The sequence below is a fragment of the Oncorhynchus clarkii genome, chromosome 21, assembly GCF_045791955.1.
Source record: "Oncorhynchus clarkii lewisi isolate Uvic-CL-2024 chromosome 21, UVic_Ocla_1.0, whole genome shotgun sequence".
Classification (NCBI taxonomy): domain Eukaryota; kingdom Metazoa; phylum Chordata; class Actinopteri; order Salmoniformes; family Salmonidae; genus Oncorhynchus; species Oncorhynchus clarkii.
This window is the reverse complement of record NC_092167.1, coordinates 31,408,052-31,424,619: the sequence shown is the minus strand read 5'-3', so window position 1 is coordinate 31,424,619 and position 16,568 is coordinate 31,408,052. Positions and strand designations below refer to the sequence as shown.

Below are 16,568 nucleotides of genomic sequence, written 5' to 3'. Positions count from 1 at the left end.
TTGGAGTCGTGCTTGGCCACACAGTCGTGGGTGACCAGGGAGTACAGGAGGGGACTAAGCACACACCCATGAGGGGCCCCAGTGTTGAGGATCAGCGTGGCAGATGTGTTATTGCCTACCCTTACCACCTGGGGGAGGCCCATCAGGAAGTCCAGGATACAGTTGCAGAGGGAGATGTTTAGTCCCAGGGTCCTTAGCTTAGTGATAAGCTTTGTGGACACTATGGTGTTGAATGCTGAGCTATAGTCAATGAACAGCATTCTCACATAGGTGTTCCGTTTGTCCAGGTGTGAAAGGGCAGTGTGGAGTGCAATTGAGATTGTATCATCTGTGGATCTGTTGGGGCGTTATGCGAATTGACCTTGGTCTTTGGTTTCTGGCATGATGGTGTTGATGTGAGCCATGACCAGCTATTCAAGCACTTCATGGCTACCGATGTGAGTGCTTCGGGGCAGTAATCATTTAGGCAGGTTACCTTCTCTTTCTTGGGAAGAGGGACTATGGTGGTCTTGTTTGAAACATGTAGGTATTACAGACTAGGTCAGGTAGAGGTTGAAAATGTCAGTGAAGACACTTGCCAGTTGGTCAGTGCATGCTTTGAGTACATGTCCTGGTAATCCGTCTGGCCCAGCGGCTTTGTGAATGTTGGCCTGTTTAAAGGTCTTGCTCACATCGGCTACGGAGAGCATGATCACACGGTCGTCCGGAACAGCTGATGCTCTCATGAATGCTTCAGTGTTGCTTGCCTCGAAGTGACCTTTAAAGGCATTTAGCTCGTCTGGTAGGCTCCCCACTCTGGGCAGCTCGTGGCTGTGTTTCTATTTGTAGTCCTTAATATTTTTAAAGCCCTGCCACATCCGACGAGCATCAAAGCCGGTGTAGTAGGATTAAATCTTAGTCCTGTATTGACACTTTGCCTGGTTGATGGTTCGTCTGAGGCATAGCGGGATTTCTTTAAAGCGTTGGATTTCTGACTCTCTCCTTGAAAGCGGCACTATAGCCTTTAGCTCGGTGCGGATATTGCCTGTAATCCATGGCTTCTGGTTGGGAAATGTACATACAGTCACTGTGGGGATGACATCGTTGATAAACTTACTGATGATGCCGGTGACTGAGGTGGTATATTCCTCAACGCCGTTGGATGAATTCTGGAACATATTCCAGTCTGTGCTAGCAAAACAGTCCTGTAGCGTAGCATCCGTGTCATCTGACCGCTTCTGTATTGAGCGAGTCACTGGTACTTCCTGCTCTAGTTTTTGTTCGTAAGCAGGAATCAGGAGGATAGAATAATGGTCAGCTTTGCCAAATGGAGGGCGAGGGAGAAATTTGTATGCGTCTCTGTGTGTGGAGTAATGGTGGTTTAGAGATTTATTCCCTCTGCTTGCACATGTGACATGCTGGTAGAAGTAAGGTAAAACTGATTTAAGTTTGTCTGCTTTGGCCTCCCGGGTGGCGCAGTGGTTAAGGGTGCTGTACTGCAGCGCCAGCTGTGCTATCAGAGTCTCTGGGTTCGCGCCCAGGCTCTGTCGCGACCGGGAGGTCCGTGGGGTGACGCACAATTGGCCTAGCGTTGTCTGGGTTGGTCGGTAGGGATGTCCTTGTCTCATCGCGCACCAGCGACTCCTGTGGCAGGCCGGGTGCAGTGCGCGCTAACCAAGGTGGCCAGGTGCACGGTGTTTCCTCCGACACATTGGTGCGGCTGGCTTCCGGGTTGGATGCTCGCTGTGTTAAGAAGCAGTGCGGCTTGGTTGAGTTGTGTATCGGAGGACGCATGACTTTCAACCTTCGTCTCTCTCCCGAGCCTGTACGGGAGTTGTAGCGATGAGACAAGATAGTAGCTACTACAACAATTGGATACCACGAAAAAGGGGTAAAAAAAAAGAGAATCATACTGGTTTCACTTTTGAGTTGTGGGTGTTTATTTTCCGTGTTAGTGTTTGTGCCACACGGGACTGTTTCGGTTTGATTACTTCACGTTTATTGTTTTGTTCAGTGTTCATTACTTTATTAAAAAACATGAACCCTTACCACGCTGCGCTTTGGTCCTCACCTTCTTCCACCACAGACGATCATTACAGAAACACCCACCACCAAAGGATCAAGCAGCGTGGTAACGGGTAGCGGCAGCAGCAGCAGCGATCGCAGGACTCCTGGACATGGGAGGAGATTCTGGACGGCAAGGGACCCTGGGCACAGGCTGGAGAATATCGCCTCCCCAAGGCTGAGCTGGAGGCAGCGAAAGCCGAGAGGCGCTGGTATGAGGAGGCAGCACGGCGGAGCGGTTGGAAGCTCGAGAGGCAGCCCCAAAAATTTATTGGGGGAGGCACACGGGGAGTGTGGCTAAGTCAGGTTGGAGACCTGAGCCAACTCCCCGTGCTTACCGTGAAGAGAGGCAGGCACCGTGTTATGCCGTGAGGCGCACGGTGTCCCCTGTGCGTGTGCATTGCCCGGTGTGGTACATTGCAGCGCCTCGTATCGGCCGGGCTAGAGTGGGCATCAGGTGCCATGAAGCCGGCTCTGCACATCTGGTCTCCAGTGCATCTCCTCGGGCCGGGGTACAAGGTACGCATGGTGTCCCTGGTTCGCCAGCACAGCCCAGTGCGGTCTATTCCACCTCACCACACTGGCCTAGCTACGGGGAGCATTCAACCAGGTAAGATTGGGCAGGCTCGGTGCTCGAGAGCTCCAGTGCGCCTTCACGGTCCGGTCTATCCGGTGCCACTTCCACGAGCCCTCCGGTGGCAGCCCCCCGCACCAGGCTGTCTCTCCATCTCCTTCCTACAGGTGCTCCCGCCTGTCCAGCGCTGCCAGAGCCTTCCTCCTGCCCAGCGCTGCCAGAGTCTCCCGTCTGTCCTGAGCTGCCAGAGTCTCCCGTCTGTCCTGAGCTGCCAGTCAGCCAGGACCTGCCAGAGCCGCCAGTCAGCCAGGAGCTGCCAGAGCCGTCAGTCAGCCAGGAGCTGCCAGAGCCGTCAGTCAGCCAGGAGCTGCCAGAGCCGTCCGTCAGCCAGGAGCTGCCAGAATCGCCCTTCACTCCGGTGCTGCCGGAGTCTCCCGTCCGTCCGGTGCTGCCGGAATCTCCCGTCCATTCGGGACCCGTGGCTTGGGTCCCCAGTCCGAGGTCGGCGGCGAGGGTCGCCGCGTTAAAGAGGCCACAGAGGCGGGTAGAGAGGCGGAGAAGGACTATGGTGGAGTGGGGTCCACGTCCCGCGCCAGAGCCGCCACTGGGGACAGACACCCACCCAGACCCTCAATCAGAGGCAGTTGTCAATCATTGTCCCTGATTGAGAATCATACTTAGGTAGCCTGTTTTCACTTTTGAGTTGTGGGTGTTTATTTTCCGTGTTAGTGTTTGTGCCACACGGGACTGTTTCGGTTTGATTACTTCACATTTATTGTTTTGTTCAGTGTTCATTACTTTATTAAAAAACATGAACACTTACCACGCTGCGCTTTGGTCCTCACCTTCTTCCACCACAGACGATCGTTACAAGATTTGCGGCAATATTGATACAGGAGCGGAGCCAAGTATCAAAGGGGGGATGGGATAGGACACTTTGTGGCCTATTGGATAATAAAATGTGTGTATGTGTGTGCGTATGTTTGTGTGTATGCGTGGGCGTGAAAAGTCAGTATAAAATGAATTGTTTTGTATTCTTGAGGGTAGAACGTTCCGTAACCACCTTTTTGACCATTTAGCTGGTCTGTTTCATTCGACCAGTATCTTACAAATTCTGGTTTGCAGACAGAGTAATATAATTAAATTGGGTGATGTACCTGGAGGACATAATTCTCTTATCAGCCATGCCTCTTCTAAAGACTGTCCCCCCCTGCTCAAAGTCTTTTTACACACGGTTGGTTCAGTGAATCTGTGAATGGTTCATTAAATCAGGTATGGTTCCATTTATTGCTCCAATGTTACCTGGATAGCTGTGGCAATTATTGTGCTAAGATATGCCAACAAGTGCTGACCTTCGGGGGCATGTGCATTTAGTAGACCCAAAGTCCATACGGGGTGCTGTCGGTGGCCCTGGACGCTGTTGGTGACCCTTCATGGCACTGGCGTCTCATTCGAACGTCTGGCCTATCAACTCTCAATGGTAGTTTCTGTGCCTACCATGGTGACCACGGATAACGGGGAATTGGGGTTCGATTCCGGAGAGGGAGCCTGAGAAACAGCTACCACATCCAAGGAAGGCAGCAGGCACGCAAAAGATCCACTCCTAATTCGGGGAGGTAGTGATGACAAATAACGGTAGAGGAATCTATCAAGGATGTTTAGAACGGATGTTTAGAAGCATTTTTTTATGTGGTCTGAAACGGTGTATTGTCCATTGGTGGAACATAATGTCCAATGGGGTGACGGCAATAAATAAAAGGAAAAAAAGGTGTTGTCTTGGACAAAATGTAAAAATAATTCTTAAGCATGAGGCAGGTAACATTATAATAGTACAGAAGTAAGATAATTGCTTTTTATCTAGATTTAGTGAAATTACTGTGAATCTTACCCAAAATGAGACACTTGATTATCATCATTATGCAAAGAAATAATGTGTTTTTCATTTTAAATTACATAATATGATTACTAATTTAAATACAGAAGTAACTAAATAATAAGTCAAAATATATTTATTGTCTTTTTGGGAATCATTAAACCTTTTTAAACTCAGCAAAAAAAGAAACTTCCCTTTTTCAGGACCCTGTCTTTCAAAGATAATTCATAAAAATCCAAATAACTTCACAGATCTTCACTGTAAAGGGTTTAAACACTGTTTCCCAAGCTTTTTCAATGAACCATAAACAATTAATGAACATGCACCTGTGGAACGGTCATTAAGACACTAACAGCTTACAGACGGTAGGCAATTAAGGTCACAGTTATGAAAACTTAGGACACTGAAGAGGCCTTTCTACTGTCTCTGAAAAATACCAAAAGAAAGTTGCCCAGGGTCCCTGCTCATCTGTGTGAACGTGTCTTAGGCATGCTGGAAGGAGGCATGAGGACTGCAGATGTGGCCAGGGCAATAAATTGCAATGTCCGTACTGTGAGATGCCTAAGACAGTGCTACAGAGAGACAGGACGGACAACTGATCGTCCTTGCAGTGGCAGACCACGTGTAACAACACCTGCACAGGATCGGTACATCCGAACATCACACATGCGGGACAGGTATAGGATGGCATCAACAACTGCCCGAGTTGCATCAGGAATGCACAATTCCTCCATCAGTGCTCAGACTGTCCGCAATAGGCTGAGAGAGGCTGGACTGAGGGCTTGAAGGCCTGTTGTAAGGCAGGTCCTCACCAGACATCACAGGCAACAACGTCGCCTATGGGCACAAACCCACCGTTGCTGGACCAAAAGGTGCTCTTCACTGACGAGTCGTGGTCTTGTCTCACCAGGGGTGATGGTCAGATACGCGTTTATCGAATAGGCGTTACACTGAGGCCTGTACTTTGGAGCGGGATTGATTTGGAGGTGGAGGGTCCGTCATGGTCTGGGGCGGTGTGTCATAGCATCATCGGACTGAGCTTGTTGTCATTGCAGGCAATCTCAATGCTGTGCGTTACAGGGAAGACATCCTCCTCCCTCATGTGGTACCCTTCCTGAAGGCTCATCCTGACATGACCCTCCAGCATGACAATGCCACCAGCCATACTGCTCATTCTGTGTGTGATTTCCTGCAAGACAGGGATGTCAGTGTTCTGCCATGGCCAGCAAAGAGCCCGGATCTCAGTCCCATTGAGCACGTCTGGGACCTGTTGGATCGGAGGGTGAGGGGCCAGGGCCATTCCCCCCAGAAATGTCCGGGAACTTGCAGGTGCCTTGGTGGAAGAGTGGGGTAACATCTCACAGCAAGAACTGGCAAATCTGGTGCAGTCCATGATGAGGAGATGCACTGCAGTACTTAATGCAGCTGGTAGCCACACCAGATGGTGATTGTTACTTTTGATATTGACCCCCCCTTTGTTCAGGGACACATTATTCAGTTTCTGTTAGTCACATGTCTGGGGAACTTGTTCAGTTTGTGTCTCAGGTGTTGAATCTTGTTATGTTCATACAAATATTTACATATGTGAAGTTGGCTGAAAATAAACACAGTTGACAGTGAGAGGACGCTTCTTTTCTTGCTGCACTCATATATGTATTCACATTAAGTGTAATGTCACACCAGAGGACAAATTCAAGGCACTAATGCATGAAATTATTAATTAGATTTGATATAAATTCAAAGTTGAAACTAGCCATATAACAGTTAGAGTTGTTTCGACATAGTTTATTGTGACTATATGTTTTTTTACTTTAATGTTAGAGAAAATAATTTTTAACTTTTATTTTGGCCATATGGCAACTAGCCATATGCATCTTTCTTTTGAAGCCAAACCCACCACTGCTGTGTGTTGGCAAATAACTCTATTTCCGGGTCATCTGACTATACAGCAGCACCGGTTTCAATCAAAGTGCCAATGCCTATTAGCAAACTTACTCCACACACAGAAACGCATACAAATTTATCCCTCACCCTCCATTTACATTTGCTCTTAATCAAGGCTTTTTTTCTGGCAAGCCTTCCAAAGAGTCTATTGGCATGGAGGTGGCATCTAATTGTAGATTTGAGTCCTGGTGACCCTAAAATGCAACCAAGTTCTGTAATTCTCCAACTTCAGATTTTTGATTTTTCTTTGCTTTCCGAACCAACCAGATACACTTCTGACCAATACCAGGCAAGTACACCACTGTTCCAGTGTGTTTAAACTTCTTAGTTGTTGCCCTAATAGTGGTAAATGGTATATTTCAGATATTTTTGCAATTTTTTTGTACCCATTGCCTGTTTTACGAAGGTCAACAACCATTTGTCTTTTTTTGTTTGTGAGCTCTTTGACTTTTGCCACAGTGATGTGTGACAAAGGGATTGTACATGTGTGTTACCTAATTTTTATACCCCAGTGAAACAGGAAGCCATGGAAGGCCACAATACAGTTCCTTAAACTGAGATGAATTTAAAAAAGTAGAATGTTAATCCAGATTTTATTTTGTTAGATTTTATTTACAATAATCATTATGGGTGCCAATCAAGTCATACAAATATCTTTCTCTGAGCAATTGTATTAGTATAAAATAATATAATGTTCACATTTATTAGATCATACAATATAACTCAGTATTTGAATTACTTATTTTATACATTCTTTTTTCGCTCATCTTCATCAAGGGTGCCAATAATTATGGAACTGTCTTGATTAGGGGGGCGGTTGAATGAGATTGTGACTGCGTTCCAAATGTCACCCTATTCCCTATAGTAGGGAATAGGCTGCCATTTGGGATGCAGATGGATGTTCACCGGCTCCTTTCAATTAGCGTCTCATTAGAGCTCTGGCAGAGAGTGGCTTTGTCGTCCGTTTGAAGTGACACAGATCTGAGCAGTGCAGTCAGCCAGGCAGACACACGCACGCACACACACACACACACACACACACACACACACACACACACACACACACACACACACACACACACACACACACACACACACACACACACACACACACACACACACACACACACAGCTTCACCACTTCAGCTTGTGATAAAACCATGACAACAACAGCGGTAATAATAAAACATTGGCAAGGGGGACAGCTGATTGCTGTAATCATAGTAAACATCAAACACGTTTGATTTGCATCGGTTTTTTCCCATTGAAAAAGGAGAAAGATATTTGTGTATTTGCATATTAGGCTGCTTCATGGCAGCTTGAGACTCTTGGGGATTTGAATCCCTTCTTGTTGTATACATATGTATCTTCTTAATGATGTACATGTGTATTTTCATGTAATAGCTTTCATTAATAAGTCTTATAAAACTACAACTAGTGTTTACTATTATTAATGCATATTTCAGCATTTATAACCATTTATAAACATGTACAAACATTTCTAAACAATGTATAACCATTTATAATGGCTTATCAATTAAAGTAATTAAAAACCGATACCCCATGTAAAATGAAAAATGACAACAAACAACATTGATTTGAATCATTCTACTTTTAAGGGTTTGCTTTTCCCCCATCATCCCTCAGTACAAAGCTTTGGGACATCTAGCTCTGATTGTCTCTAGCTGTATGATCTAGGTAAAGTTTCCCTTAGGTACAGATCTAGGATCAGCTCCCCCTCCCCAATCCTATCCATAACCATTAGCAGAGAAAATGCTAAACTGTCCCCAGATACGCGTCTAAGGGAAACTTCACCTTACTTCTGTATGATCAGAGCCCCCCAGTCAAAAACAGAAACACCCCTTTCAGTTCAAATACATCAATAAATATCGTACAAGAATGAATTAATGCCATGGAAAGAGAAACAATGTCATTGGAAATATAGTCACGGAAAAAAGATAAAGCGCATCATTTTGTGTCACATTGACACTTTCTCTTAACAAAGACACAATTTGTTGAGAAATACACTCTAAAAACAGAACACGGTTCATTCTAAAATAACACTTTTGTTCCACGTTGTTCTAAAAGAGAGTTTAACAAATAAAGTGACAAGATGTACAGTAGTAAAACAGCTATTCTAAACTGGTTGGTTCGAGCCCTGAATTCTGATTGGCTGATAGCTGTGGTATTTCAGACCGTATACCACAGGTATAACAAAACATTTATTTTTACTGCTCTAATTATGTTGGTAACCAGTTTATAATAGCAATAAGGCACCTCGGGGGTTTGTGACATATGGCCAATATACCACGGCTAAGGGCTGTGTCCAGGCACTCCGCGTTGCATCGTGCTTTAGAAAAGCCCTTAGCCATGGTATATTGGCCATATACCACACCCCCTCGGGCCTTATTGCTTAATTCTAGCATTCCTAAAAAGGCTTGCTAACACTGACTTGTAGGTGACACAACCACCATTCTGTGTTAGTTATGTTTCTCAAAACCGAGAAACCAGCCTAGATTTGATACCTTGTGTCCCAAATGGCAACCTATTCCCTATTTAAAGGGTGACATTTGGGATGAAACATAAAGTACAATCAAAGAGCACTTTAAAAATGAACAGCAGTCAAACATGGAGGATTTCATGGGTCAAGGGCCCTTCGGAAAGTTATCTTTCTACCCTGTCCTCTTTCCACTAGACTAGAACGGAGTCCCAAATGGCACCCTATTCCCTACATAGTGCACTACAAATAATACACTATGTAGGGAATAGGCTGTTATTTGGGATGCACACTAGAGCATTATGAAGCACTTAAAACACAATAAAATTCATGCCTCAGTGATTACACTTGGTGCTGTCTGAGTAGCTTTTGTGGTTGGCCTATGTAGAAATGTTACATTTTATTCATCAGAACATGCCATGTACAGCACAGTGTGTATTGCCATTGGTGATTTGGTCCACAATACAATGTCCTGTTCCAAAATCGGAAATATACATTGAAGGTAAACATAAACAGACTGTTTTTTTCCAGTGATGAAGAGAATAAATAATATATACTCAGAAACACAAAACACACACACACACACACACACACACACACACACACACACACACACACACACACACACACACACACACACACACACACACACACACACACACACACACACACACACACACACACACACAGACACACATACCATTTAGGTTAAACATGAACAACCAACTGCATAAAAAATGTACCACATAATGAAACGAGTGGCAAAACACCTCCACATGACAGCCACCACACCAGGGCCATGTTCATTAGGCACCAAATGGGAGACCAAGGACTGAAACAGGAAGGGAATAAATAGTATATGGAGTTGTCGAAGAAGAAACACATATTTTTCGAATTCCCATTGCAAAATGTTTTAAAATGTTTTCCACAGTGTGTCCAAATGAACAGGACCCAGACTCTCTCTTCTTCTACTGCTTTCCCCCAGTATCGTAGTTATTTCCTCCCTATGCTTTGCTTCGGATAAGTAAGCTGCTTTGGCAAGTTCCACACTGCTGTGTGTGTGTGTGTGTGTGTGTGTTTCACTGTGTAACCCAAGTGGAAGGTCTCTCCAAAGAGAGCCTCATTAAGAATACATAATTAAATATTCAAACACTGTAGCTCTCACTCATCATGTCTTTTAGCAGGCTTGCAGAACCAACAACGGGTTGAGTCCGGTGTGTGTGTGTGTCTTGTGGTTATAAGATCCCTACCTTTACATAAAACTTTATTTCGATAACGCCCCAGATAAACAAATTACATAGGAAAAACGCTTTCACACACACACACAATTCCCATATCTAAAAACATCCCATTTGTCAGCAGCAGCCGCCATGGTCTAGTTCAGTTGCTGGTGGAGGGGAGAGAGAGATGAGCTGGGGTCGGAGAAGCAGAGAGAGATGTTCTAAAGCAGGGTGGGCAGGAGGGAGAGAGTTGGTGTAAGGGCTGCGAGTGTGTGTGTGTGTGTGTGGGGGGGGGGGGGGGGTCAGTCTAAGGACCACTGGCCTAACTTTTGACATTTGACCTGTCCTGGGGCCTAACACTCAGTGGGAGGGGGTAAAGTCATTGGGTGAGAGGCCCAGGACTGGATGGTTTTCCTCTCTGGAGAAGGCTTAGAGGGTTGGACACGGACCCGGAGCGATGACCCTCTCTCACTGTCATCATCAAGATCTTCTCAAGGTTTGGGAGGGGGTGGGGGTGGCATTAGAGAGTGAGAGAGATAAAGCGAGAGTAACAGTTCTTTATTGTTCCATACAGTTTGTGAGTTTGTAATTAATGAGAGTGCTCTGCCTGTGCCCATAATGATGGGGTCCTACCCCAATCTCCAGCCCCAATCTGGGGGTGTCCCCCCCTCTCCCTATCTCCTCCAGAACCCCCTGATACAGTCCCTGGGGACAAATGGCTGAAGTCTGGAGGACAGTCTGTCTGTCTGCCTGCATGCCTGTATTTAGTCTGGCTGTATTCAGTCTGTCTATATTCAAGGCTGGTGCTGCAGTCTTAAGTTATGGCGTCTGCCTCTGGGGGCCCGAGGGCCTTAGCCCCACCCTGGTGGCCCTGCTCTGGGTCCCTGCAGGTCGAGAGGTGGCTGTGGGGCTAGAGGCGGGACCAAGTCCTGGAGGAAGGGCCTCCCGGTGTATCTGCTGTATCCCCACCTGTTGGTGGCGTGGCAGGACCGACCGTACGGGCTGCTGCGGCTGGGGCTGAGGGGAGCGGAGCGGGTAGCTGCGTCTGTAGCGTAGCGACTGCGATCGAAGCAGGACCCTGGTGTACTGGACCTCTGGCATGATGAGCTTCAGACACAGCTCGTGGGCCAGACTTCCGGGCCACGTGGCGTTGGTGTTGGTCGGCAGGTCGTAGCCCACGATGTCCACCTTTGCACTGGGCTGCCACGGCCGCAGCTCCTTGTTCTTGATCTGGGCAGCAGAGCGGAGCTGGGGAAGCCGTCCTCCAAAGCAGCCCCTCACCAGCCTTTCCTGGGCCCTGCGGAGCAACCGCACCTCCCTGGCCACGCACGCTGGGCCCAGGGCAGTCAGCTGGCGCCACAGGGAGGCGTTGAAGTGATCATAGAGGCGTGCATCCAAGGCGTTCCAGGCGCGGATCTTGAAGGGGAGGCCTGGCGAGAGGCTGTGCTTGGAGCCGGACATTCGCATGTTCAGCTTGACGTAGAGCACGTCTTCCAGATCCCAGGAGAGAAGGTGACGGAGGAGGACTAGCGACTCGTCAAAGTACTCGGCGATCATCACCAGGGAGAAGACGCGTTCTGTCTCGGCCACAAAGGCCCGGGCGTACGCTGTTGCGTCTGCCGCCGGACGGTCCTTGTCCCCACCTAGGTCAAAGGTCAGCGTGTTACGGGCGTACATGGAGTCCTTTTCGTCCGGACGGTAGTACCGCCACGGCTCGTCCAGAAATGCCTCCAGGGATCCATTGGGAACTCTCTTAAAACTCTGACAGTACTGGTTATAGTAACTGAACAACGATTCAAACATGGACCCTGGTTCTCGAAGTATGGTCACGTAGATGGTATCATTAGGCATGAGGCGCTGCATCTCGGCACGGTTGAAGCGCATGTGGCTGGTGACCACGTTGGGTGGCAGGGTGTGCGGGTGGACAAGGTGGGCGTTGAAGGTGCGCGGGTAGCAGAACTGGTGTCCGCAGGCCTGCACAGGGAGCGCTACTGTCAGGTTGTTGCGCTCTGCGAAGCGGAAGAGCAGATTCTGCATGGTGGTGCTGGCCGTCTTGTGCGTCTTGAGGAAGGCCACGTTGGTGTGTTTGGGCTTGAGAGAGGAGGACAGGTGGGTGCGTAGTGACGGACAGCCGAGGTGAAAGGCTTCCATCGTCCTAGATGAGAAGGGGGGGGGGGGGGGCTTTTAATACGGGATTTGCAGCTCAATCTCTGTGTAATGAGGAATAAAGTTCCCATTCAGTTTTGACTGATTAACACAATGGTTAGCATAATTATATATTTTCCTTGTCTTTAATACACATGATTGGGTGTGGGTTGACGGTCACTAGATTCGATGCTGTATGTTATGGATTAAATCTGTTGACAGTGATTGATGCCAGACTAGAGGTACAGGGACTGTGACAATGATTATTATTGTATTCTGTGAAAGAAGGCGGGCCATACTTGCAAACAATAGAAAAGGTTTAAGTGCTCATCAGCCAATTGACGCTACATGTTAGCTGTTCCCATTTCATTACCTGGCACATTTAGCCCTATGCTAACCTGAGCAGTTGGCATTGATTATTTCCTGTAACAAATTCTGTGTGTGCGTGCGTGTGTGTGTGTCTTACCAGCTGAAATGGCCCCCATGGTGCAGCAGTAGGCTGACGGTACTGATTGCAACAAAGACCAGAAATATCTTCTTCTGAGACATGATCCGCCACTTCACTGAGGGAGAGAAAAAGGAGAGCGAGAGGAGGGAGGGACAGAGAAAATGGGAATAAGTAAAAAGGGAGATACAGAGATAAGTAGGTGAGAAAGGGAGAGCGATAGAAAGGGGAAACGTACTGTGTATGCAAAACCAAAGGAGCGAAAGAGGGAGATTTATTCAACGTATAATTGGCCGCATCCATAAGCAAGAGCGTAGTGACTTGACTTTTGTCCCATTTGAATGATAGTGGCATCGGGTTCTTCTCATTAGCCTCTTGAATATTCATAATAGGCAGTGGACTGGATGTACCTAGCTAGAATACTGAGTATCCATTAGCTCATTCCTCTTAGGACTCATCAAGATGCGTACATTACTGTAAGCAGACCCTGTTGATGGCCTCCCAAGTGGTGCAGAGGTCTAAGGCACTGTGCTAGCAGGGCTAGCTGTGCCGCTAGAGATCCTGGTTCGAGTCCAGGCTCTGTCGCAGCCGCCCGTGATCGGGAGACCCACGGGGCGGCGCACAATTGGCCCAGCGTCGTCCGGGTTAGGGGAGGGTTTGGCCGGCAGGGATGTTCTTGTCCCATCGCGCACTAGTGGCTCCTGTGGCGGGCCAGTGCGCAATGCACGCTGACACTTTCCTCCGACACATCGGTGCGGCTGGGTTCCGGGTTAAGCAGGCATTGTGTCAAGAAGCAGTGCGGCTTGGCTGGGTTGTGTTTCGGGGGGACGCGCGGCTCTTGACCTACACCTCTCCCGAGTCCGTACGGGACAAGACTGTAACTACCAATTGGATAGCACGAAATTGGGTTAAAAAAAGCACACCCTGCAGGTAGAATAGAATAAAAATGTAGAACATGTTCTCATTCAATGGAATAGAGTGAGTGAGAGTGGTACACAGTGACAGCTTCCAGGTTGCCTATGTCACCTCACCTCAAGATTCCAAGCCAACCTCCTCTCCTCCTGCATAATAATGGCCTCCTGCCAATGTCGCCTCTTGATTACACTATCCCATTCCTCAGCACGTCAGGTCGGGTTACTCACCGACATTGTAACCACATTTCCACAACTACTTTCTCTAGTCCAGCAGTTCTCAACCCTGGGCCTGGAGACCCAAACGGGTGCACATTTTTGTTTATGCCCTAGCATCTAACACATTTCTATTTGAGAGGCTTGATAATGAGTTGATTAGTGGAATCAAGTGTGTTGGTGGTGCTAGGGCAACAAACGGAAATGAACATCCCTTTGGGACCCAAGGGCCAGGGTTGAGAAAGACAGCTCTAGTCTACTCCAGGCTCTAATTGTCCTTCGGATGGGAGGTTCATCCGAGGTCTTGACCCACTGTGGTCACTGTGGCACTTGTCGCTAGTGTAGGGGGTGTTAGGTTCTAACGAAACCTTATAAAAGCTCACAGACGATTAGTAAAGCTCAAACCAAGTTTATTCACCCATTGGGTCACACAGCTGCATAAGACAAAGGGTGGGTTGCACCAACATGGTTTAAATTCATCTAGGATTAGAGCTAATCTAGGTTTTGTACATCTAGGTTAATAATTCATCAGAGATGTGTTGCACCACTTAGTTTTAAATATGGATCAGTAAATCTATGATCAAAGGTTTTAAACTATGATTAGTGACATGTTACACCAATATATGAGGTATTTCGTGAGTTGAAGCGAAGTAGCTAGCCTACTTGACAAATTAGGCTACAAAATTGCTGTTCCTTGATAAAATAATAACAATGTAACGTTAGAACTACTGCATCTCCAACGTGAAAGGTTCTCATGGGTTGGCTGATTTGAAATAAAATCTGTTATTTAGCCAGTACTAGACAGAAAACTAATTTGTTAGCTAACGTTAGCTACTGTAGCTAGCTAGTTTATAAACCATGCTAGCTAGCATAAAATATAATTTATTATTGTTATTACTTATTTAGGCATTTATTATTTGTCTGCAAGCCACCTGATCATGACACGTCAAAGAGGTTCAAATGTCTCTGCTTATGAAAAAAAACTATTGTTGGCTCTGGTGGAGGAATTTAGAAAAGTACTGGAGGATAAAAAGACAGACAACAAGACTGTCAAATAGAAGGACAGATTTAATGGATCGACACGGATTAAAGAGAAGAGAGACCCAAATCGGATGAAGGCGTGCTGGAAAAACTTAAAAGACAAAGCCAAAAAGGATGCGGCAGACGAGAGGCGGGGGCTATTTCAGACCGGAGGGGGGCCTTGGTCCAAAGGAATTGATCCTCTCTCCCAGAAGATATGCAAGATGATTCCCCAGCAGTTTCCCCTCTCCTTAACCCCTATGATGACGACGGACAACTCGACCCACCAATATTTAGTAAGCATAAATAACTGGTAAATATCAATGACTATTACGCACGTTAAAACTAATGTTAATGCTACTTCACTACAATGTTACCGTTATCAGCCCCCTTACAGCATGTTGCATAACATTATAATTCGTACCAAGGCTGGACACATCATAAACCCCAATTCAATTGTTGTACAAAATGGGCACGTAAATAGCCTACTAATAACAAGGTCATTGTATTTCTTTCCTTTCCTTTCCTTTAGTTGAGCTGAGACCCTGTGCCGCGGAGAAACAGCAGTGCCTGGATCTTGAACCAGCAGAAAAAACACCAAACAGGCCAAGCAAACGCCCCAGCACTGACATGAACCAAGCTCCTATTGATGTCATAGAGCTGGAGAGAGAGAATAATCTACTGCAGATTGAGGCCCTGAATTTACGAAAAGAGCTACTGCAAATTCAGAAACAGAAACTCCTTCAGGGAAACAAATGCCCACAGTGCAAAGAATGCTGATCTTTTTATTTATTTAAGCAATTATTTAAAACAATGCTTTCCCAAGCAATTTGGTATCCTCCAGTCTTGTCCCCACTCTTGTGTTCTGGTGCTTCCAGTTCCACCCTGTATGGTATTGAGAATAACAAAGTCTTAATAATAGATTTAGCCTAATTAGGAATTGTATGTGCCAATGAAAATATAACAATATTGCTTTTTACATGTTACCAATGTTACATTATACACACCTAAGGCTGCAAAATGGTTCTCAATCAAGGTTCTCCTCACAGCATTTCCATTTGCATTGGCAGCATGTTGCACCTGGCCATCTTCTGCATTCTCCTCAGGTAGGTCCTCCTCAGCCTCCTCAGGTAGCTCGTCTTCTTGTCTCTTACCAAAGTTATACAGTACCGCCACTGCAATAATGATTGTCAGTGTAGTGTCCATCTTCATGCGGAGGCCCTCCTTTAGGCAGGGGAAATATTTTTTTCCACACTCCAAAAACTCTATTTATGTGACCTCTTGCCAGGATATGAGAGTTGTTGTATTCTCTCTCTTCAGGTGACTGGGGGTTTAAAGGGAGAGTCATAAGGTACCCACAACAGGCATATCCATTGTCACCCAGTAGGTGGCCTTCACATGGCCCCCTTTCCAGAATTGCACACAGATGACTATTGTCAAAGACTCTGCTGTCATGGGTGGATCCTGGCCATCTAGTTACGATGTTGGTGAGCTGACCTTGGACATCACAGACAGCCTGCACGTTGACAAAGTAGTAACCTTTACAATTACGGAAGAGTTCTCCATTCTCACCACCAGGGTTGGGAATAGGAATGTGTGTACAGTCTATTGCCCATAGTACACCTGGGAATCCAGCTGCTGTTTCCTCTGTAGGCTTGAACCTTATGTACTAGAAATCAT

The 16,568-nt window shown here is 46.7% G+C and overlaps 1 protein-coding gene across 2 annotated transcripts in view; it reads right to left on the bottom strand.

Annotated features, from left to right (window-relative positions):
- Positions 1 to 10,762: 10,762 nt before the first annotated feature.
- Positions 10,763 to 16,568, bottom strand: part of LOC139379399 (galactose-3-O-sulfotransferase 3-like) — a 31,137-nt gene continuing 25,331 nt past the window's right edge. Inside the window, exons 2-3 of one of the 2 annotated variants that reach the window (XM_071122204.1) lie at positions 12,763 to 12,859; positions 10,763 to 12,306 (exon numbers count right to left, since the gene is read on the bottom strand). In XM_071122204.1, the coding sequence (XP_070978305.1) occupies positions 10,971 to 12,306; positions 12,763 to 12,845 (1,419 nt within the window). In that variant the 5' untranslated portion in view covers positions 12,846 to 12,859 and the 3' untranslated portion in view covers positions 10,763 to 10,970. Of the gene's footprint in view, positions 12,307 to 12,762; positions 13,030 to 16,568 lie in introns of those variants that run through there. The other variant, XM_071122205.1, reaches the window with a different exon arrangement.